The sequence below is a fragment of the Parasteatoda tepidariorum genome, chromosome 11, assembly GCF_982258835.1.
Source record: "Parasteatoda tepidariorum strain Cologne lab strain chromosome 11, Ptep-v5.0, whole genome shotgun sequence".
Taxonomy (NCBI): Eukaryota; Metazoa; Arthropoda; class Arachnida; order Araneae; family Theridiidae; genus Parasteatoda; species Parasteatoda tepidariorum.
The window spans coordinates 98,070,634-98,093,360 of record NC_141765.1 but is presented as its reverse complement, the minus strand read 5'-3'; the positions used below and the strand labels follow the sequence as shown (position 1 = coordinate 98,093,360).

The window sequence follows — 22,727 nt, the reverse complement described above, 5'->3', positions numbered from 1 at the left end:
CCGCCAGAAAACTTGCAAGCCGTTATTCCCCAAGTAACTGTTTTCACTGCGCATACTAAAGTTTTGACTAAGCTTCTACATTCTGCAATGTTACAAATAGCTGCCTGAGAAGCAGGAACACCAAATTTTGTCTAAAATTAAAGAAAACTATTAGAAAATATATACATTTAAAGCAATGAAACATTTCACTAATATTAAAAAAATATTAACAAGATAACAATTTTTTTAATAGTTAATAAATAATGATTTAATGAAATGTACAGAAGCATTAATATGTTTGTGTGACTACAGCACTTTTAACACCTTAATGATAGACTTTTTTTGCATATATGTTTCCTTATTTCGAAGAATGAATAAAAATATAAGTTTCTAGATGCATTATTTAAATCTATTGCAACATTTTTCAACAAACTATTAAGAAATTACTCTTATAGAAAGTATACTTTGCTTCATTTTATTTTAACTTATACTTATGAACCTGAAACCTATGAGCTCTGTCAAGACATATATGGATGAGTACACATACAATTAATGTCAAGGAACAAAAATTAATAAAATATTCTTAAAGTTGATTATAAAATTATTATGGATGGTATAAAATGTTTTACACACAATGTATAAAATATTATATGTTAAAAATTAGGAAGAAAAAGATACTAAAAATATTTGAGCCTGCTTTTTAAATACTGTTGTTTCAAAATTCTAGCGTAGAAACGTTTGTTTGAATGCAGAGTGAAAAATTATTGATTCTGCTGTTAATGTAAAAAATAATACAAAGACACAGAAATGGAGATTTTATACTTAAAATATATTCAAGGTTCCTATTCAGTTATAGAATTAAAATTCTCTAACTGGTTTTCGAGAAAATTTCAAGATTATATTATTGCTATACAAAACAATATTTCTTTAGAAATATTATATTTTTTTTTATTCAAACTCACTTTTAAATAGCAAATATGTCTAATATTAAATTTTGTAAAATCTATTTTATTTCCCTAGGTAAAGGGTTTGACACAAATATAAATTATATATAAAATCAATATCTAACGAGGACCCATACCGCACACCCTCGGTCCCTACACAGACTGATCCAAGTAGTCACCCACCCGCACACTGACCGCAGTCAATGAAGCTTCTGAGTTTTAACGATAAGTCCATTGCGGGACTATTATAAAATGCAGATCTGATTTTACCTCATTAATTTTTTTGCGACAGAAAGAATCATAAAAACATAACACAAATCAGTACTCTAATTTCAATAAATTCAACAATGTTACTACAGAATTTTAACAACAAAAAAATAAAAACAGATGTTGAACTTATTTACTTTGAACCTTATTGGCTATTTAGTGCTATAGTCCAATTTGAAATAGGTTGTTTAGTTTCTAGGTTTGCTGAAAGATTTTTCCAGGTTCCAACCTAACTTTGTATTTTTCCATCTCTTATTTTTCTTTAAATAAAATTCCAAGACAATTAAAAGGTTTTTCTTAGGCTATAAGATTTTTGATATTTTAAAGAATAAAAACATAAAAGCATATGGAAGTAAAATTGGACCCTTGAATAGTAAACTGTTTAAGAACCCAGTCTACTATAAAACAGAAGTTCACTATATCCAAATTGTTCGAAAAATTATTTCTTAGCATATGACAGTAGTATTGTTGGAAATAGTGATTATGATAGTAAATTATTTATTTATAAGTTAAATCCTTAAATATGTAATAAACTAAATATCTAAAAAAAAATATAAATAATTTTTATATTCTATGGAAGATGGATATTCAATTCGATGTTAAGTAGAGTTTACCACTTTTCCTAACAATTATTAAAGAACCTAGTATTTTCTAATCCTCATTTTCTGCCGGAAAAAAATTCAGAACACTTAATTCAGAGAGGTAAGAAGAGGAACGTGCTGCTTAACAACTTGTTTCTTCTTCTTCTTGAGCCTTACAGCCTATGACAGGCCAAGTTTTTGCCATCTTGATTTATTCCGTGTCATAGCCTTCTAGTTAGTTATTCCTATTATCAACAAATTGTTAGCCTAGTTTTAAAACAAAAAGCATACAAGAGTAAGATTTGACACAAAAAATGCAGTCACTTGCAATCATAATTCCTGCCCTGCAAATTTAAAGTCAGAGAAATAAAAAAGAAAAATGGGAATCTGAAATTAGATCACACTATAAACAAAGCTGTCCACTATAAACATATAAAATAATGTTAAATGGGAGTTCACTACAACTGAATGTTCACTATATTTCGGGTTCATCTTAGCAGGGTTCAACTGTATTAATTATACGAAAATGCAATTCTGATTTTTTTTCCTTCTAAAAAGTAACAGTAATGATAAAAATCTTAAAATGCGTAAACACGACTGCTTTCTCAAATCTTACTTATTCATCTGGTCGGTCTAATAGACCACCTGAATGGAAGTCTTTACCGGGAGGACTCCAGGAGTATAACTAAGTGGATTAACATGATATCCTGAGCTGCAGATACAAAAGATGTCACATTTGAAAGGGAGGCAACTATGGGAGGAGCAGAGTGTGAGTCAGAAATAGCCAAGATTTGATGTTTCAAAGGCTGAGCACTAAAATTCAGAAGAATATAATAAAATTAAAAATTTTCATACTTTCAAAAATTTCATGTATTAACTTCAAAAATTCTTCAATGTTTTTATAATAATTTTAATTTATATAGATGTAACTTTAAACATGTAGTAAATGAGTTTAAAATCCTATAAAGAAAACGAAGGATATAAAAATAAAAAATTTTCAAAGAAGTTTTTTCTATTTAGAATTAAAAATGTTTGTGTTTTCTTTTAGTATTTAAAATTCTATGACAAACTATAGGGCAGGTATTTACGAAATATCTAATTCATCTGAGTTAGAATTATAAATCTAGAAAAAAGACCATTTTAATATAGCACAGCATATTTGTGCGTTGAAAATATGCAAAATACCCTAGAAGAGTTTTTAAGTAAAAACAGTATAGATATGTACTAACAGAGATAGTTCTCCCATTCACAAAACTTGATGAGATAATGAGAGAGGAATAAAAGGAACAGTTTTTGAGAATCTTCAGTTTGAACTAACTAATAGTGACTATAAAAAAATTTTAAAAATTTTACCGACGGTTAAGGTAGTTGTAAGGTATGAAAATTCTTTAAGGGGATAATAATAAATGAAAATAGATATTCGTACACCACTTATTTTTTTAAATGTTACTAAATAAATTCAAAAATTTGTCCAGAATTTAAAGATTGATATGTATAAAATTCATTTCTAGAACGAAAAAAAAAAAGCTTGGTGAGTAGGTGTTTAACATTGAAATTGCTCGTTATGTTCGCACTTTGTCTGTTGGCAATAATATAGATAGAAATTTATTTGCATTAAAAAATAAAAAAATAAAGTGGATGCCTCTTAATAAAATAAGTTTCATTCTTGTGTTTTAATTATAAATATGTGTGACAAGAATGATTTCTAAAATGCATTTGCAGTTATTAGCACTGAACAGATACAAATTCTTTAAGACAATATTTATATAATATATATTAGACAATATATATTATATCGACAATATTAAAATTAGTATTACTTAAGACAATATTAGACAGTTGAAAATATCCTTCAAGTTTTTTTTTCTATTCTAAATGACTAATACTGGTCAAAAGATGTTAAAAACAGTGGATATTATTTTTTTTCAAGGAGTTATTACATTTTCAAATTTTATTGTGAATACAAGCGCTATAAGCAACTATATAAATTTAACAGAAAGTAAATGTTTACTTACGCTTTTTTCTGCAGAACAGGCAGTTGCAGCTTTTCAATAGTTTTAAAACCAAAACTTCAAGCATCCTCATTAACAACTCACAGCTATAAATAAAGCAAAAATTTTTTTCAAAATATAATAAACATCATAGATGACTTTTTACTGCTTCATACATATTATACCAGAGCTAATGTTGCTACAAATATTATTCTTATGGAAATTACTAATTTGCAAAAGAAAAAAACCTTTAATATTTCTACAATAGACTTAATAGTTAGCAGAGCACAATTTTCATTGCCAGAACAACAAAACTAGTTATACTATCATGAATAATAAACTAGTTATAATACCATGAAACAATCTGAACTGAAATACACTTTAAGAATAGTTAAGGTATAAAAATGGTTGAAATTCGTAGCTAGAAGAATATAATGTGAAAAATACAATGCATTTCATGGTTGAAAGTATAAGGCTTTGATATGCTGCCAGATTCGCATGGTTATTGACATCATATTTTTATAGACATACGAAGTGTAACAAAATAAATTTAACTGCACAAGAACCTCTCATGATTTTATTAAAATGCAACTTTATTCACACAATAAAAATTCTTCATAATTTAAAAGCATTACTGCCTTGCATTATAATAAATTTAATCAGTGGCCTAAAATTTATATTTTAATTAATAAGAAATTAAGAACTTACATTGACATTTTCTTGATCAGATCATATTCTAATGCATTCAATTACATTCAGAATAAGCATGCAAGACATTGTTTGAATTGTAGTTACTAAAGATTCATCATGAAAATTTTTTGAGAACACATTTACAGCCTTAGCAAGAACCTTCAACTATAAATATTGTCTCATATGATGCACAAGATCAGCTAAAGTACTATAAGCAAAAGGCCTAAAAATATAGAAGATTCTAACATTAAAATAAGTAATACCACAATCAGTAAAGGCAATTAAAGAGCTGTGAAACATAATACATTTAACAAGAAATTTTAATTTAGAATATATTTTCCAAGCCTTATAATAAAACAAAGAAAAACTCAAACAATTTTCAAAAAAAAAAAAAAAAAAAAATCAAGATATTTTTTGGAACAGTATACAGGGTTAAAATAATTTTAAAAAATACAAAAGACAAAGTAAAAAGGTATATTTTGCTCTACTAAAACAAAACTACTGCTCTACTAAATGTTGGTTGTGAAAAATTCACATAAAGTTAGAGGAGAATCAATTAATGCATAGGCAAAATTACTATGATACTTAGATACTTAATACACTATTTTGCAAAAAGAAAGGGAAAAAAACTTACATTACAATACAAAAATTGTCATTATATAAACTTTTTCTCTTTTCAAGCAATTTATTATTATTTTAAACAAAATTAGATAATTCAAAGAGCAACTAAAATCTAAGTGATATTATTAGCCCACAGATCACACAATAAAATATCTTTAATATATGTAGTTGATAGACGGTCTCTGAGTTAGAACTACTAAATTTTGAAATTTTAGTAGCATTATCAATTTTTATTAAAATAATAAATAAAATAAAAAATTTGAAAACCAAAATCTTTTTATTCAACAAATCAAATCTTTTAAAGTTCATGCTTGTAGAAAATAGGAGGATCAGAAAATACACAAAAAAAATTGGGAATATTAGATCAAAAAGTTAGAAACAAGAACAAATTTTTTTTCATCCCGTCAATCTGGAATATTAGGACAACTGTGAACTCTTAAGGGTTTTCAGCACAAGAAACAGATGATGTTTTTGTGTCTCACTGAATTATCTCATTCAGTTTAAAACAATTTGATAGGAAAATAAAAAAGTTTGTACAAAGAAAATTATTTCAGATAACTTGCAATACAACATTTGAAGCAGAGGCTTAGAAGATTATAAAATTAGATGCCAAGTAAACATAATAGAACACTTAATTAAAAATAACATATTTGACAAATTAGCATTTAGAGGATACTTTGAATATTGCAATAAAACACAATTCATTAAATATTGGCATGTTAAGTAAAGCAAAACCAGAATAAAAAAGTCACATAATCTTTTTAATTAAACTTTTTTGTAATTTTTTCATGCTGTTATATTGTAGATATTTTTAGCATTTCTGTATATTATGATTTATACATTACAAACAGCAGTAAAATAGATAAAAAAATTAACTGATTATACCTTAATTTTATCTAAATTTTTAACAAAGCACCAATATGTTAAAATTAGAAACTTAGGAACCTACATTAAAATTAATTATCTCCCTCTTGCTATTGAATCTCTAAGTATATTATATAATCTAATAGATTTTGGGTAACAAAGAAAATTGAATTTATTGATTTATATATTACAAGTGCGTAGCCAAATCTTTCAACCAAAAATAAGCACTTTTTAAATACTTTTTAAGCACTCAAGAAATATTTTTTAGCACTATATACATTAACAAAATGCAAAATAATTTTCAAACAGTTCACATGATCATGATAAAATAACTAGTTTCTGACAAAGAACTCTTTTTTTGATTATATTAGCCACCATTAAAATATCGAGATATTTATCGATTCGATTTCAAAGGGTGGAAATTGAAGTCTGAAATTGTAAATATCTTGCAAAATGCAGCAGCGTTGCACATGCGAGGGCAATAATCTCACCTGACCAAGCTCAGTAGACGCACCTGTGGAATCCAAAGTATTTTATCTTACATGTAAAACGATTGGCGCTTTTAAACGCTACGGATCGAATGTAAGCCAAAATGGATTGTGGTCGAAGTAATTGTTAAAAACGTTAGAACAATGAAAACCACTTTTTTTGCATAATACGTGGCAAAAATCGACACGCTAAAGAAAAAATTATCATTTTCGAAAAGGGAAAATTAAGCACTTTTTAAAAACACCTCTTGAAAAAAGCACCTTTAAGGGCTTTTAAAAACGAAAATCGAAAATAAGTACCTTTAAGTACTTTTTAAAAACGCTACGAACAATGTATTATTTGAATTTATTGATGTGACACATTTGCCTAAAAGGCCTTGCAAATTTGGAATAATCATAATTACCATTTTAACCACAAATCTAAAAATAGCCAAAAAACTTGGACCTTTTTAATGCTTTGTAACAGCCTTGGTAAAAGTTTTACAGAATTTTGTAGAGTGAAGGATAATCAGTGATTGAGCTGGTACCCCTTTTTGAAATTTTTACAAAATTAGAAGGACTTTCAGTTGCTATCTATACTTACTAGATTTTTGGATGGATACCAGAATCAAACACGCTTTCAGAGATATCAACAACAAAAAAAAGAAGATATTTACTTGTTAGTAAAAAATCTAAATTTCATAAGGTATGATTTTTTTAAGTGATGCAATTTTTGTGAAACAGAAATGTTAATAAATAATCCTAAAAATTTCTTAGGCTTACATAAAGGAAGAAAAACTGAACATATTGTATTAATATAATATATTACTAGTTTCACAATTAAAATCATAAAAATTGGTTTGAAGATTCGAGATTCTTTTAATTTCAATATAATTTTCTTATTTTACTCTTCCGAATAGTTAGAGAATGGAATGGTGTAAAAAATTAAATTTAATGCCACAAGAATCAAAACTATCACCTTAATGACTCATATGATGCCCATCCAGTTCCAATTAACATATTTTCATCAAAAAGCTCTTCAAGGGATGGCACTAATTCTGAAAATAGAAAACCGTTAACTTTACTTGAAAATAGGGTTAAAATAAATTTTAAAAAATTTTTTGTAATCCCCCCCCCAACATTTAAAATATAGATACTGCACTTGACATGGCAGAAACAAACCTGTTAATTGATATATGATTTAAAAAGTGCTTGATAAAATAACTAGAGGAAATGAGTTTAGATTTTTGGAAAGAGCATACAGTTGTTTTGTTTTTTTTTCTTTTTGCCTTTCAAAAAACTTACAAAAATTTTTAGTTTGAATTCAAGTTTTTCTCAAAATAAACTAAAGTTTTATATAAATTTTTATAACAACAAACCAAACATTTAAAAAAAAAATTCCAGATAACAAATGGGAATTCGTTAAATTAAGGCTAGCAATCTTTTTCAAAAACTCTAAGAAGTAACTGTAACAACTGTATATTTTCAACAGTAAAACAGGATGATAAACAAGACTCAATATTCTAAAATAAATATCATTTGTCATCGTAAACTCTTTTAGAGAATGATTTTCTTTAAAGCAATAGTAAACTGGGATGAAATTATGTTTAAAGTGAAACTTAAGAATTGGAGAAATCTGTGAGTTTGGTAAGCTCAGCTCCAAGGAAATGAGATGCTTTAAATAGCAGTTCATGAAGACCCCTAATGAAGGTCTGAAGGTCTTATGAAATTCTATGATTATTCTTAAAACTACTAATATGTTTTCCTCATTTTCCACCTAAAATATGAATATTTGAATAAAAATAAAACATCAATAAAATCAGTATAGGAGAAGTCATAAAATTCCAACATTAAACATATAGAGGAAATATATGTTGAGAAAAATATCCGCATAATTTCTCTAAGTTTTTATGAAAGCAACAAAATTCTAAGTTAATATATAGCAACATTTTATTAGCTAATCTGTTCAGATGTAAATATCAATCTAATGTAGTTAAGTAATTTATAATTATTTATTATTATAAAATGTAGAGCTAGAGAAGAAAATTTTCAGTTTTCTAAAAATATTTTCAGCTATTCAAAATTTTTACCAAATAAACTTCACTTTGCATAATTTTTGTATTAGTATTATCTCGGAGAGATAAATTTAATTTTAATTAGAATATTATTTATAATTACGGGCTTACAAATCCTGGGCACATGGTTGCATAAAGACTTACAGCCCAATATTTCAGTAAAATTTAACACTTTTTTTAATCAAACAGCATGGCTCATAAAAATGAAATCCTAGAAGTTTAAACTTTTCTAGATCCATGCTCTTGATTTTTATGTATTTCAATTATAGTCAACAAATAACAATGCATGCAGAACAAAAACATACTGCAAGTTCTTGTTCTGCCTATACAATTCAAATGTGTAATTGAGTTGAAGATTACTTTAATCTCTTTAAAGTAGGGTTTCAATGATCTCAAAACAAAAATGCAATGAATATACCATTTAACATTTATGTAGAACACTAATTTTAGTAAGCAATCCCCTAATATATCATTTAAAAGTTTTATAACTGCTTGTTGACTGAAATCACATGAAAGAAAACAATCAATATTTGTGCATCTGGGAAATCTTACAAGATTTTTTATTGTATTTGGTGAAAATAATAAGTAAGCATATCACCCTTGAAATCGACATCATAAAAATTTGATGTTGCGAAATTGCTTATCAATTTTCCTTTCCATTGAATGACTTAATTCCCAAAGAAGTTGAAACAATGAATCCTCTGGGTAAGACTCTAAATATCTAAACCATGTAAATAATCAATAGACAGTCCCTATATTGGAACTATCAAATATTGTGATTATGACAAGCATTTAAAAAAGAAAGAAAAAGGATATTGGATCAAAATTTTTCAATTCTTTAAATCTACTTTCCCAAAAATCTGCATTTTCATTCCTGGAAAATCGAATATTCAATACGCACAAAAAATTCAGGACAAATACGGATAAAATACTTTAAATCAGGAACATCAAGATCATCAGGACAATTACTAACCCTGATTTAATCTAATTTTTAAAAACAGCAGTCTTGAATATAAAAACAAAGTGAGATGAAGCATAAATAGCGAAAACCTGATTATTCTGCCAAGACATTAAAATGAGGTTGATTTCATACACACACAACATAACCTACAGACATTAGCAATAATGGGGTTATTTTTTTTAAATACTGTTCAAATTTTGTTATCTTAAACCCATATCAATGACTATTAACTGTGTTCATTAAGTTCATCAGTTATGTAAACTAAATAATTGACAACATATGAATAAAAAAAAAACATAAAAGAGTAAAGGAAAAAAATTTAGATTGGCTACCTTCATAAAAAATAATACAGGATATATATAAAAATATGTACATTAAAATATACAAAATGATCCATTGGCATGACATGAAAATACATACATGGGTGGCTTTTTCAGCATTGAACTATGGTTCTCCATCTTCTAAAACTCTGATGAAAATTTTTATAGCCTGATCCAAAAATGAAGGATATTGTGGATTACTAACAATAGTCTGAAAAAATAAAAGGATACTTTTATTACAAAATTATAACACAAATATTTCATTAAAATATTCTTTTTATTATTGTTAGTTAAACATCTATTCAAATTCTTTCATTTTTATTTATTATTTGAAAAAATATTTTTATAAACATAGTACATTTGATTTCAATGGTGTGCCTCTAGTCTTTAGGTTTCAAATTCAAACTGTAATGTATCAAAATAAATATTTTCTCCCCCTTCATTAGAGTAATAAATCTAATAACATGTTTATCATTAATAGTCTATTAATACTAATATAGGAGGGAGGAAAAATAGTGTTTTTATGTCACAGCTTTCTTAAACAGTTTTTAAAAAGCTTTTGAGCCAATCACTTGAATGTTCCTTAATTCTTAGAATTTAAATTCTTATTTGCCATTCAATTAAATTCAATGATCTTCATACAATTGGTGCTAAAACATTAATTTCCAAATAAATAAATTTATCAATATATGGGAAACTAAACTGCCAATTGCATTTAACATAAAAGAAAAAAAATTGGTAAAAAAGTGAAAAATGAACCAAAAAATAGGAGGCAAATTTAAATATCTAGAAAATGGGGAGAGGTTTAAAAAGGTTCCTGTAATTCGGTAGTCAAAATAGATTTGAATGCTGGGCTTAACGGCACAATGACTTTAATTGTGGCATACATAATCTGCAAAATTATGAAAAATGAACTGTCATTTCTGAAACTGAAAAAATAAATTTCGAATTCCCCATACAATGACATTCTGAATATAGCATTTTACTATATTAAATTTAAACCTTACTTCAAGCTCTCCACTCAATTCTGGCAAAGCTTTCAATTTACTTTCCTCCTCTATAAAAGAAAAGAAAAGGGAAAATTAAAGTTATGCAATATAAAAATCGATAGGAAAAGTGAATCAATGACAGATAATTAAATAAAAAATAAAATAAGCTATAATTACAGGTTACTACAATAAATGCATAAAATATATTTGATCAAGGTTTTGCTTTAAAAAGACATGTGGATTTGATTAAATTAAAAATGAGAAGTAAGAATATTTAAGTATGATTTTTGATCAGGTGCAGATAAATACAATGATTTATTTATAGGTAGGTATATAGTTATCTTTAAGTAAGTATGATTTAAGTAGATAATTAAGATTTATTTATAAGTATATTACTTTGGTTATTTTATTTTTTGTGAATATCAATGTATGAGAATTGTAAACATTACCAACAAAGTAACATGAGCCATAAGTATATAGTTATTCATTAGGTACATCCTTAGTACAAAATATAATATTTATGTAATCTCAAATACAAAATTGCTATGAGAAATTCTCAAGTGAAAATAAATTCTGATTTTTCAATTCCCAATGACTAATTATTAAACTTACTTGCAACAGGATCTATGAGCATTGATACATATGAGCAGTAAGTATTCATAACAGCAACAGGATCATTAATGGATGCTGATACACTCATTACTGGTATCTTTGCCATGCTTAACGACTCCAGAAAAAGCTATTCAACGATAAAACTCACCTCCAATTTTAACAATTCTATAAAAAAAAATTAAATATTTTTAAGAATTTGCATAAATTGTAAGGACTGCAATTATTCATAGGCAAAATTAGAAAACATGCATTAGAAATTTAAAAAAAACAGAGATTATTCTGTTTTATAAGAACAAGAAATGTTATATTAGAGTTTTCACTTAACGCCACTTAAAGCTTCAGTCTCTAGCTGAGTTATATTCCATAAAATAATATAAATACAGTTGATGCACAATATAATGAATCCTCCGGTCCAAACAAAAGCGAATGAGATAACATGAGTTTGCTTTATCGTGTTAATTTATATTGCACATATTTACTTAGATTTTATACTAGATACCTTTTTAAAAAAGTAGAGTTTCAGTTATTTTGAGATTTATAATCCAAAATCAAAACAATATATAACTACAAACTTATATTGCTTTAGGAACTGTGGATTTACATGCTCGCACTTTCAGATCTGGTCAATATTTATTAGGTCTTTAGTACATATTCTCACAAACACATAATAACAACTAAGACAAGCACATGCATACATTTTTAGTAACTATTCTCTTGCGCCCAGTGAAGCAAAAAGTACTTGGTTACCCTTGATTAGTTTACCCTCACAAAAGGTTTAACAATTGCGTAATATTTCCACACAAATTAACTAAGAAAGCAGAATTTTATTTACAATTATTAGTTAAGTTTCTATACAGTAATAATGAGGGGAATATTTCCGTATCCTGATCTCTCATACCGACTATAAGGTAACAAAATTATTTTAAATTTGCAAACTAAAAAAAATAAATCAAACAAGTAGAAATTTGTCTGAGGATGGCTATGAGTAATATCCTTTCTGTAGGCCCCCTTTTATTTTATTTTTTTTAGTTTCTCAAGGACCACTGCATGTAAGCTGCCAAAACTAGGCATTTATTCAGCTATAGATCATGATACAGAAATCTTCCCATAATGAGCTACTTGATATAACAAGGTAAAATAAACGGACTGCAATAAGTGATTAAGGTAATAAAAGTTTAATAGGGTTGCAAAAACTACGGTTAACCAATTTTAAAAAGGGAGAAAAAAGGAATTAAAAAGATTATAGAAAAACGGCCTTTACAGCAATTTAGACTCATTGATCTTGTATAATTATAAAGATAAAGCAACTACATTCATACCGGCACTAGGTTTGACAAATTTCCACGGCCCAATTATAAAAAAATGTTACACAAAATTTTCTTTAAAATATATTAGTTGCATTTAAATGTGCAATGCAAAATTGCTGAGCTTTTATATAAATAATTCCAATGTTGAAAGATTAAGAACACGTTATTGCGCTTATTACTATGAGAAATAAAAAAAAAGAACTCACACCATTCTTAATTGACATTATCTAATGCTGATGTACATACTGGAATATTTCAAACTATTTTCATTAAATAATTAAGGGTATGCTTGGTGAAATGCTCATCACAGCCTTTTGTTTGTTTACGAACTGATTTCATAATTATGTAAAGGATCCGGTTGCCTATTTCTGTACATGTTACTAACCCGTTCAAATGGAAGTATTCAAATTTTATTTTTCTTTACAACTGTCGTTGAACAGCCGACCCAATTTCATGGGTTTACGACTACTTACATTCAACTCCGTAGCCTTGTAATTTTGAACCAATCCAGAAGACAAGGAAACTCCTGGATCAGTACCCCCAGAGGTATTGATTTGTTGTGGGAACATGGAGGACTTTGAGACTCGACAGATTTAACGTGCATCAGTCACCATTTACTACACGGGGAGTCTTCGGCCGGCGAGGATCGAACCCACGACCTCTTGGATATGGGCCCAACGCCCTACCGACCAGGCTATCCCGGGCCCCAAGTATTCAAATTATAAAAAGCCATTGTCACTCAAGGCCAAAAATGCATTTTTTTTCTTTTTTGTTGTTGTTGTTGTTACTTTACGTCGCACTGGAGCTGCACAATGGGTTATTGGCGACGGTCTGGGAAACATCCCGGAGGATGATCCGAAGACATGCCATCACAATTTTGATCCTCTGCGGAGGGGATGACACCCCCGCTTCGGTAGCCCGACGACCTGCGCGCGAAGTCGAGCACTTTACGGTAGCACAGTTTAACGAGAACCCATACCGCACACCCTCGGTCCCTACGCAGACTGATCCAAGTGGTCACCCACCCGCACACTGCCCTTAGCCAGTGATGCTTGACTTCGGTGATCTGCTGGGAACCGTGTCTTAACGATCAATCCACTGCGGGACTTTCTTTTTTACAATGTCGGACATAATAAATATAAATAAATCACTGAATAAAACCAAGGCTTAACTCGATCTGCCGCTGACGTTTGCCGCAGCGCCAGCGTGTGACGGCAGATTGAGTTAAGCCTTGATAAAACAAAAAACTTCGTTGTCATTAGTAGGGAACGTATCATCTTTCAAGCAATTTGAGTATTAATAAATTATTTATAAATAAAAAAATTTTTAGTTTAAAGATAAAAACAATTTTTTTTTTTTTTGCCCCATCATTCGAACATTAGACTATTTAATACCCGGTAACATAATACGTGGTCCAATTAAAATATTATGGGTCAATATTAAGGTCTGATATCGGGCCATGCGTTAGTTAATATTGAATGACTTCGAATTTTTAAAGCTCTTTAGAAGACGAATTTCCTAATTTCAAAGCTTTACAGAAGACTATTTTAGATATACATACATAGTAAACTACAGGGCCACATTGCGTACCCCCTATGAGGTCTATAATTATTTCCTCAGGTAGGGTACTCCATAACCCGGTAATATGATACGTGGTCCTATTTGAATATTATAGGTTAATATAAGAGGGAGATATATGATCATATTTTTATACAGAAAATAGACTTCGAATTTCTTCATTTAAAAAACATAATATAAAATAAGTAAAAAAAATTTAAAGTCGACCCTTGCAGGGTTTCGAACCCAGAACTACACGTCAACCTTGCCCACAGCGCTACCAACTGCGCCACGTTTCATATATCAGCACCGCGAATATTTAGCTTAAAGAACATCTTCCCGGTTAGTCAACAAAACATATTTTGGAACATTGTGGGCCCCCTAATTAGTCTATAAAAAATTCCTTTGGTACAATTGTTTGCAACATTAGACTCTAATTTCATTCCGAGTTTGAAATTTATAGCTAAATATTATAGGGAGTAACGGGGTGTGACGTGTGCGTGTCTCCTGATACGACTTGTGTTTTATATATGATAAGAATTATTTTTCTTTGTTAAAGAGCGAATAATGACTGAAAGAGGGACAAAAGTCGTATCAGGAGGCACGCACACGTCACACCCCGTAACTCCCTATAATATTAACCTATAAATTTCAAACTGTGGCAGATATTAGAATTTAATGTATCGAACAATTGTACCGAAAGATTTTTTTTATAGACCAATTAGTGGTCCCACAATGGGCAAAAATAAGTTTTGTTTACTAAACGGGATAAGGTGTTTTAAGCTAAATATTCGCGGAATGAAGCATGGTGCAGTTGGTAAAGTTGTGTATTAAGTTAGATTTGTTGTCCCGGGGGCCGTGGGTTCGAAACCTTGCGACGGTCGGCATTCAAATCGTTTCTTTTTTTAATATATTATTTTTTTTAATTATATTTTCTGATATTTTAAACTGAATCAAGTGTTCTGTATATAAAAAAAAAACTATTTTTTCTTCGGGAAATAGCGAATAATAGCTAATCATCGGATAAATTTCAGATAAATTTTATTTTTTTATTTATTTTAATTTATATTATTTTTTTATCTTCTTTTCAATATTTTAAAGCGAATAAAGTCTTCTATATGTGAAAAGAAATATTTTTCTTTGTTAAAGAGCGAATAAAGGCTGAAAAAGGGATAGAAGTCATATCAGGAGGAACGTATACATCACTCCCCGTAACTCCTTATAATATTAACCTATAAATTTCAAATTCCGCCCAAAACTAGAATTTAATGTATCGAACAATTTTACCGAAGGATTTTTTTATATACCAATTAGTGGGCCCACAATCTGCCAAAATGAGTTTTGTTTACTAACTGGGAGGAGGTGTTTTAAGCTATTCGTGGGACAAGCATATGAATCATGGCGCAGTTGGTAATGCTGTGTGGCAAGTTAGATTTGTTGTCCCGGGGGCCAAGGGTTCGAAACCCTGCGAGGGTCGACATTCATATTTTTTCTTATCTTTATATTATTATTTTAAATATATTTTTTGATATTTTAACGTGAATCAAGTGTTCTGTATATGAAAAAAAAACTATTTTTTCTTGGGGAAAAAGCGAATAATAGCTAATAATCGGATAAATTTCAGATAAATTTTATTTATTTATTTATTTTAATTTATATTATTATTTTAACTTCTTTTCAATATTTTAATGCGAATAAAATGTCAAATATGTCAAAAGAAATATTTTTCTTTGTTAAAGAGCGAATAATGGCTGAAAAAGGGACGGAAGTCATATCAGGAGGCACGCACACATCACACCCCGTAAATCCCTATAATATTTACCTATAAATTTCAAACTCCGCCCAAAATTAGAATTTAATTTATCGAACAATTGTACTAAAGAATTTTTTTATATACCGATTAGTGGGCCCACAATCTGCCAAAATAAGTTTTGTTTAAAAACCGGGAGGAGGTGTTTTAAGCTAAATATTCGTGGGACAAGCATATGAATCATGGCGCAGTTGGTAATGCTGTGTGGCAAGTTAGATTTGTTGTCCCGGGGGCCAAGGGTTCGAAACCCTGCGAGGGTCGACATTTGAGTTTTTTCTTTTCTTTATATTATTTTTTTCAATATATTTTTTGATATTTTAATCTGAATCAAGTGTTCTGTATATAAAAAAAACAAACTATTTTTTCTTTGGGAAATAACGAATAATAGTTAATAAACGGATAAATTTCGGGTAATTTTTATTTATTTATTTATTTTAATTTATATTATTTTATTAACTTCTTTTCAATATTTTAATGCGAATAAAGTCTTCTATATGTGAAAAGAAATATTTTTCTTTGTTAAAGAGCGAATGAAGGCTGAAAAAGGGAAAGAAGTCATATCAGGAGGCACGCACACATCACACCCCGTAACTCCCTTTAGCATTAACCTATAAATTTCAAACTCCGCCCAAAATTAGAATTTAATGTATCGAACAATTGTACTGAAGGATTTTTTTATATACCGATTAGTGGGCCCACAATCTGCCAAAATAAGTTTTGTTTACTAACCGGGAGGAGGTGTTTTAAGCTAAATATTCCAGGGACAGGCATATGAATCATGGCGCAGTTGCTAAAGCTGCGTGGCAAGTTAGATTTGTTGTCCCGGGGGCCATGGGTTCGAAACCCTGCGAGGGTCGACATTCGAGTTTTTTCTTTTCTTTATATTATTTTTTTAATATATTTTTTGATATTTTTACCTGAATCAAGTGTTCTGTATATAAAAAAAAACTATTTTTTCTTTGGGAAATAGCGAATAATAGCTATAAACGGATAAATTTCGGATAATTTTTATTTATTTATTTATTTTAATTTATATTATTTTTTTAACTTCTTTTCAATATTTTTAAGCGAATAAAGTGTTCTATACGTGAAAAGAAATATTTTTCTTTGTTAAGGAGCGAATAATGGCTGAAAAAGCGACAGAAGTCATATTAGGAGGCACGCACACATCACACCTCGTAACTCCCTATAATATTAACCTATAAATTTCAAACTCCGGACAAAATTAGAATTTAATGTATCGAACAATTTTACCGAAGGATATTTTTATATACCAATTAGTGGGCCCACAATCTGCCAAAATGAGTTTTGTTTACTAACCGGGAGGAGGTGTTTTAAGCTAAATATTCGCGTTGCAGGCATATGAATCATGGCACAATTGGTAAAGCTGTATGGCAAGTTATATTTACTGTTTCCGGGGGCCATGGGTTCGAAACCCTGCGACGATCGACATTCAAATTTTTTCTTTTTTTTAACATATTTTTTTTAACATATTTTTGATATTTTAATGTGAATCAAGTGTTCTGTATATAAAAAAAAAACTATTTTTTCTTTGGGAAATAGCGAATAATAGCTATAAACGGATAAATTTCGGATAATTTTTATTTATTTATTTATTTTAATTTATATTATTTTTTTAACTTCTTTTCAATATTTTAATGCGAATAAAATGTCAAATATGTCAAAAGAAATATTTTTCTTTGTTAAAGAGCGAATAATGGCTGAAAAAGGGACGGAAGTCATATCAGGAGGCACGCACACATCACACCCCGTAAATCCCTATAATATTTACCTATAAATTTCAAACTCCGCCCAAAATTAGAATTTAATTTATCGAAGAATTGTACTAAAGAATTTTTTTATATACCGATTAGTGGGCCCACAATCTGCCAAAATAAGTTTTGTTTAAAAACCGGGAGGAGGTGTTTTAAGCTAAATATTCGTGGGACAAGCATATGAATCATGGCGCTGTTGGTAATGCTGTGTGGCAAGTTAGATTTGTTGTCCCGGGGGACAAGGGTTCGAAACCCTGCGAGGGTCGACATTCGAGTTTTTTCTTTTCTTCATATTATTTTTTTCAATATATTTTTTGATATTTTAATCTGAATCAAGTGTTCTGTATATAAAAAAAAAACCTATTTTTTCTTTGGGAAATAACGAATAATAGCTAATAAACGGATAAATTTCGGGTAATTTTTATTTATTTATTTATTTTAATTAATATTATTTTTTTTAACTTCTTTTCAATATTTTAATGCGAATAAGGTCTTCTATATGTGAAACGAAATATTTTTCTTTGTTAAGGAGCGAATAATGGCTGAAAAAGCGACAGAAGTCATATTAGGAGGCACGCACACATCACACCTCGTAACTCCCTATAATATTAACCTATAAATTTCAAACTCCGCCCAAAATTAGAATTTAATGTATCGAACAATTTTACCGAAGGATTTCTTTATATACCAATTAGTGGGCCCACAATCTGCCAAAATGATTTTTGTTTACTAACAGGGAGGAGGTGTTTTAAGCTAAATATTCGCGGGGCAGGCATATGAATCTTGGCGCAGTTGGTAAAGCTGTATGGCAAGTTATATTTGCTGTTTCCGGGGGCCATGGGTTCGAAACCCTGCGACGATCGACATTCAAATTTTTTCTCTTTTTTAACATATTTTTTTTAACATATTTTTGATATTTTAATGTGAATCAAGTGTTCTGTATATAAAAAAAAAACTATTTTTTCTTTGGGAAATAGCGAATAATAGCTATAAACGGATAAATTTCGGATAATTTTTATTTATTTATTTATTTTAATTTATATTATTTTTTTAACTTCTTTTCAATATTTTAATGCGAATAAAATGTCAAATATGTCAAAAGAAATATTTTTCTTTGTTAAAGAGCGAATAATGGCTGAAAAAGGGACGGAAGTCATATCAGGAGGCACGCACACATCACACCCCGTAAATCCCTGTAATATTTACCTATAAATTTCAAACTCCGCCCAAAATTAGAATTTAATTTATCGAACAATTGTACTAAAGAATTTTTTTTATATACCGATTAGTGGGCCCACAATCTGCCAAAATAAGTTTTGTTTAAAAACCGGGAGGAGGTGTTTTAAGCTAAATATTCGTGGGACAAGCATATGAATCATGGCGCAGTTGGTAATGCTGTGTGGCAAGTTAGATTTGTTGTCACGGGGGACAAGGGTTCGAAACCCTGCGAGGGTCGACATTCGAGTTTTTTCTTTTCTTTATATTATTTTTTTAATATATTTTTTGATATTTTTACCTGAATCAAGTGTTCTGTATATAAAAAAAAAACTATTTTTTCTTTGGGAAATACCGAATAATAGCTATAAACGGATAAATTTCGGATAATTTTTATTTATTTATTTATTTTAATTAATATTATTTTTTTAACTTCTTTTCAATATTTTTAAGCGAATAAAGTGTTCTATACGTGAAAAGAAATATTTTTCTTTGTTAAGGAGCGAATAATGGCTTGAAAAGCGACAGAAGTCATATTAGGAGGCACGCACACATCACACCCCGTAACTCCCTATAGCATTAACCTATAAATTTCAAACTACGCCCAAAATTAGAATTTAATGTATCGAACAATTGTACTGAAGGATTTTTTTATATACCGCAATAGTGGGCCCACAATCTGAAAAAATAAGTTTTGTTTACTAACCGGGAGGAGGTGTTTTAAGCTAAATATTCGAGGGACAGGCATATGAATCATGGCGCAGTTGGTAAAGCTGTGTGGCAAGTTAGATTTGTTGTCCCGGGGGCAATGGGCTCGAAACCCTGCGAGGGTCGACATTCGAGTCTTTTCTTTTCTTTATATTATTTTTTTAATATATTTTTTGATATTTTTACCTGAATCAAGTGTTCTGTATATAAAAAAAAAAACTATTTTTTCTTTGGGAAATAGCGAATAATAGCTAATCATCGGATAAATTTTGGATAAATTTTATTTATTTATTTATTTTAATTTATATTATTTTTTTAACTTCTTTTCAATATTTTAATGCGAATAAAGTCTTCTATATGTGAAAAGAAATATTTTTCTTTGTTAAAGAGCGAATAAAGGCTGAAAAAAGGGCAGAAGTCATATCAGGAGGAACGCACACATCACACCCCGTAACTCCTTATAATATTAACCTATAAATTTCAAACTCCGCCCAAAATTAGAATTTAATGTATCGAACAATTGTACTGAAGGATTTTTTTATATACCGATTAGTGGGCCCACAATCTGCCGAAATAAGTTTTGTTTACTAACCGGGAGGAGGTGTTTTAAGCTAAATATTCGAGGGACAGGCATATGAATCATGGCGCAGTTAGTAAAGCTGTGTGGCAAGCTAGATTTGTTGTCCCGGGGGCGATGGGCTCGAAACCCTGCGAGGGTCGACATTCGAGTCTTTTCTTTTCTTTATATTATTTTTTTAATATATTTTTTGATATTTTTACCTGAATCAAGTGTTCTGTATATAAAAAAAAAACTATTTTTTCGTTGGGAAATAGCGAATAATAGCTAATCATCGGATAAATTTTGGATAAATTTTATTTATTTATTTATTTTAATTTATATATTTTTTTTAACTTCTTTTCAATATTTTGAAGCGAATAAAGTCTTCTATATGTGAAAAGAAATATTTTTCTTTGTTAAAGAGCGAATAAAGGCTGAAAAAGGGGCAGAAGTCATATCAGGAGGAACGCACACATCACACCCCGTAACTCCTTATAATATTAACCTATAAATTTCAAACTCCGCCCAAAATTAGAATGTAATGTATCGAAAAATTGTACTAAAGGATTTTTTTATATACCAATTAGTGGGCCCACAATCTGCCAAAATAAGTTTTGTTTACGAACCGGGAGCAGGTGTTTTAAGCTAAATATTCGCGGGGCAGGCATATGAATCATGGCGCAGTTGGTAAAGCTGTGTGGCAAGTTAGATTTGTTGTCCCGGGGGCCATGGGTTCAAATCCCTGCGAGGGTTGACATTCATGTTTTTTCTTATCTTTATATTATTATTTTAGATATATTTTTTGATATTTTAACGTGAATCAAGTGTTCTGTATATAAAAAAAAACTATTTTTTCTTGGGGAAATAGCGAATAATAGCTAATAATCGGATAAATTTCAGATAAATTTTATTTATTTATTTATTTTAATTTATATTATTTTTTTAACTTCTTTTTAATATTTGAATGCGAATAAAATGTCAAATATGTCAAAAAAATATTTTTCTTTGTTAAAGAGCGAATAAAGGCTGAAAAAGGGGCAGAAGTCATATCAGGAGGAACGCACACATCACACCCCGTTACTCCTTATAATATTAACCTATAAATTTCAAACTCTGCCCAAAATTAGAATTTAATGTATCGAAAAATTGCACAGAAGGATTTTTTTATATACCGATTAGTGGGCCCACAATCTGCCAAAATAAGTTTTGTTTAAAAACCGGGAGGAGGTGTTTTAAGCTAAATATTCGCGGGACAAGCATATGAATCATGGCGCAGTTGGTAATGCAGTGTGGCAAGTTAGATTTGTTGTCCCGGGGGCCAAGGGTTCGAAACCCTGCGAGGGTCGACATTCGAGTTTTTTCTTTTCTTTATATTATTTTTTTCAATATATTTTTTGATATTTTAATCTGTATCAAGTGTTCTGTATATAAAAAAAAAAAATATTTTTTCTTTGGGAAATAGCGAATAATAGCTAATCATCGGATAAATTTTGGATAAATTTTATTTATTTATTTATTTTAATTTATATATTTTTTTTAACTTCTTTTCAATATTTTGAAGCGAATAAAGTCTTCTATATGTGAAAAGAAATATTTTTCTTTGTTAAAGAGCGAATAAAGGCTGAAAAAGGGGCAGAAGTCATATCAGGAGGAACGCACACATCACACCCCGTAACTCCTTATAATATTAACCAATAAATTTCAAACTCCGCCCAAAATTAGAATGTAATGTATCGAAAAATTGTACTAAAGGATTTTTTTATATACCAATTAGTGGGCCCACAATCTGCCAAAATAAGTTTTGTTTACGAACCGGGAGCAGGTGTTTTAAGCTAAATATTCGCGGGGCAGGCATATGAATCATGGCGCAGTTGGTAAAGCTGTGTGGCAAGTTAGATTTGTTGTCCCGGGGGCCATGGGTTCAAATCCCTGCGAGGGTTGACATTCATGTTTTTTCTTATCTTTATATTATTATTTTAGATATATTTTTTGATATTTTAACGTGAATCAAGTGTTCTGTATATAAAAAAAAACTATTTTTTCTTGGGGAAATAGCGAATAATAGCTAATAATCGGATAAATTTCAGATAAATTTTATTTATTTATTTATTTTAATTTATATTATTTTTTTAACTTCTTTTTAATATTTGAATGCGAATAAAATGTCAAATATGTCAAAAAAATATTTTTCTTTGTTAAAGAGCGAATAAAGGCTGAAAAAGGGGCAGAAGTCATATCAGGAGGAACGCACACATCACACCCCGTTACTCCTTATAATATTAACCTATAAATTTCAAACTCTGCCCAAAATTAGAATTTAATGTATCGAAAAATTGCACAGAAGGATTTTTTTATATACCGATTAGTGGGCCCACAATCTGCCAAAATAAGTTTTGTTTAAAAACCGGGAGGAGGTGTTTTAAGCTAAATATTCG

At 29.4% G+C, this 22,727-nt stretch overlaps 2 protein-coding genes and 1 long non-coding RNA gene across 10 annotated transcripts in view; all 3 read right to left on the bottom strand.

Moving 5' to 3' along the window:
• LOC147801963 (transformation/transcription domain-associated protein-like) overlaps positions 1 to 7,468 on the bottom strand; it is a 33,317-nt gene extending 25,849 nt beyond the window's left edge. For 2 of the 3 annotated variants that reach the window (XM_087154374.1, XM_087154376.1), the window contains exons 1-5: positions 7,384 to 7,468; positions 4,471 to 4,675; positions 3,787 to 3,869; positions 2,388 to 2,584; positions 2 to 131 (exon numbers count right to left, since the gene is read on the bottom strand). The gene's annotated coding sequence lies outside the window, so the exon portion shown is untranslated. The remainder of the gene's footprint in view (position 1; positions 132 to 2,387; positions 2,585 to 3,786; positions 3,870 to 4,470; positions 4,676 to 7,383) is intronic. The other variant, XM_087154375.1, reaches the window with a different exon arrangement.
• LOC147801958 (uncharacterized) overlaps positions 1 to 22,727 on the bottom strand; it is a 361,588-nt gene that overhangs the window by 67,410 nt on the left and 271,451 nt on the right. The gene's annotated exons all lie outside the window — the stretch shown is intronic.
• On the bottom strand, positions 7,515 to 13,390 carry LOC147801962 (transcription-associated protein 1-like). Of its 2 annotated transcripts, XM_087154373.1 has the most exons (5): positions 12,875 to 13,025; positions 11,362 to 11,526; positions 10,768 to 10,817; positions 9,861 to 9,971; positions 8,095 to 8,181 (listed from the first exon to the last, which is right to left on the bottom strand). In XM_087154373.1, the coding sequence occupies exons 2-4, from the start codon at positions 11,465 to 11,467 to the stop codon at positions 9,885 to 9,887; spliced, it is 243 nt and encodes an 80-aa protein (XP_087010499.1). In that variant the 5' UTR covers positions 11,468 to 11,526; positions 12,875 to 13,025; the 3' UTR covers positions 8,095 to 8,181; positions 9,861 to 9,884. The 2 variants fall into 2 exon arrangements, with proteins under 2 accessions (XP_087010498.1, XP_087010499.1); XM_087154372.1 differs by lacking the exon at positions 9,861 to 9,971 and having other exon boundaries at positions 7,515 to 8,181; positions 12,875 to 13,390.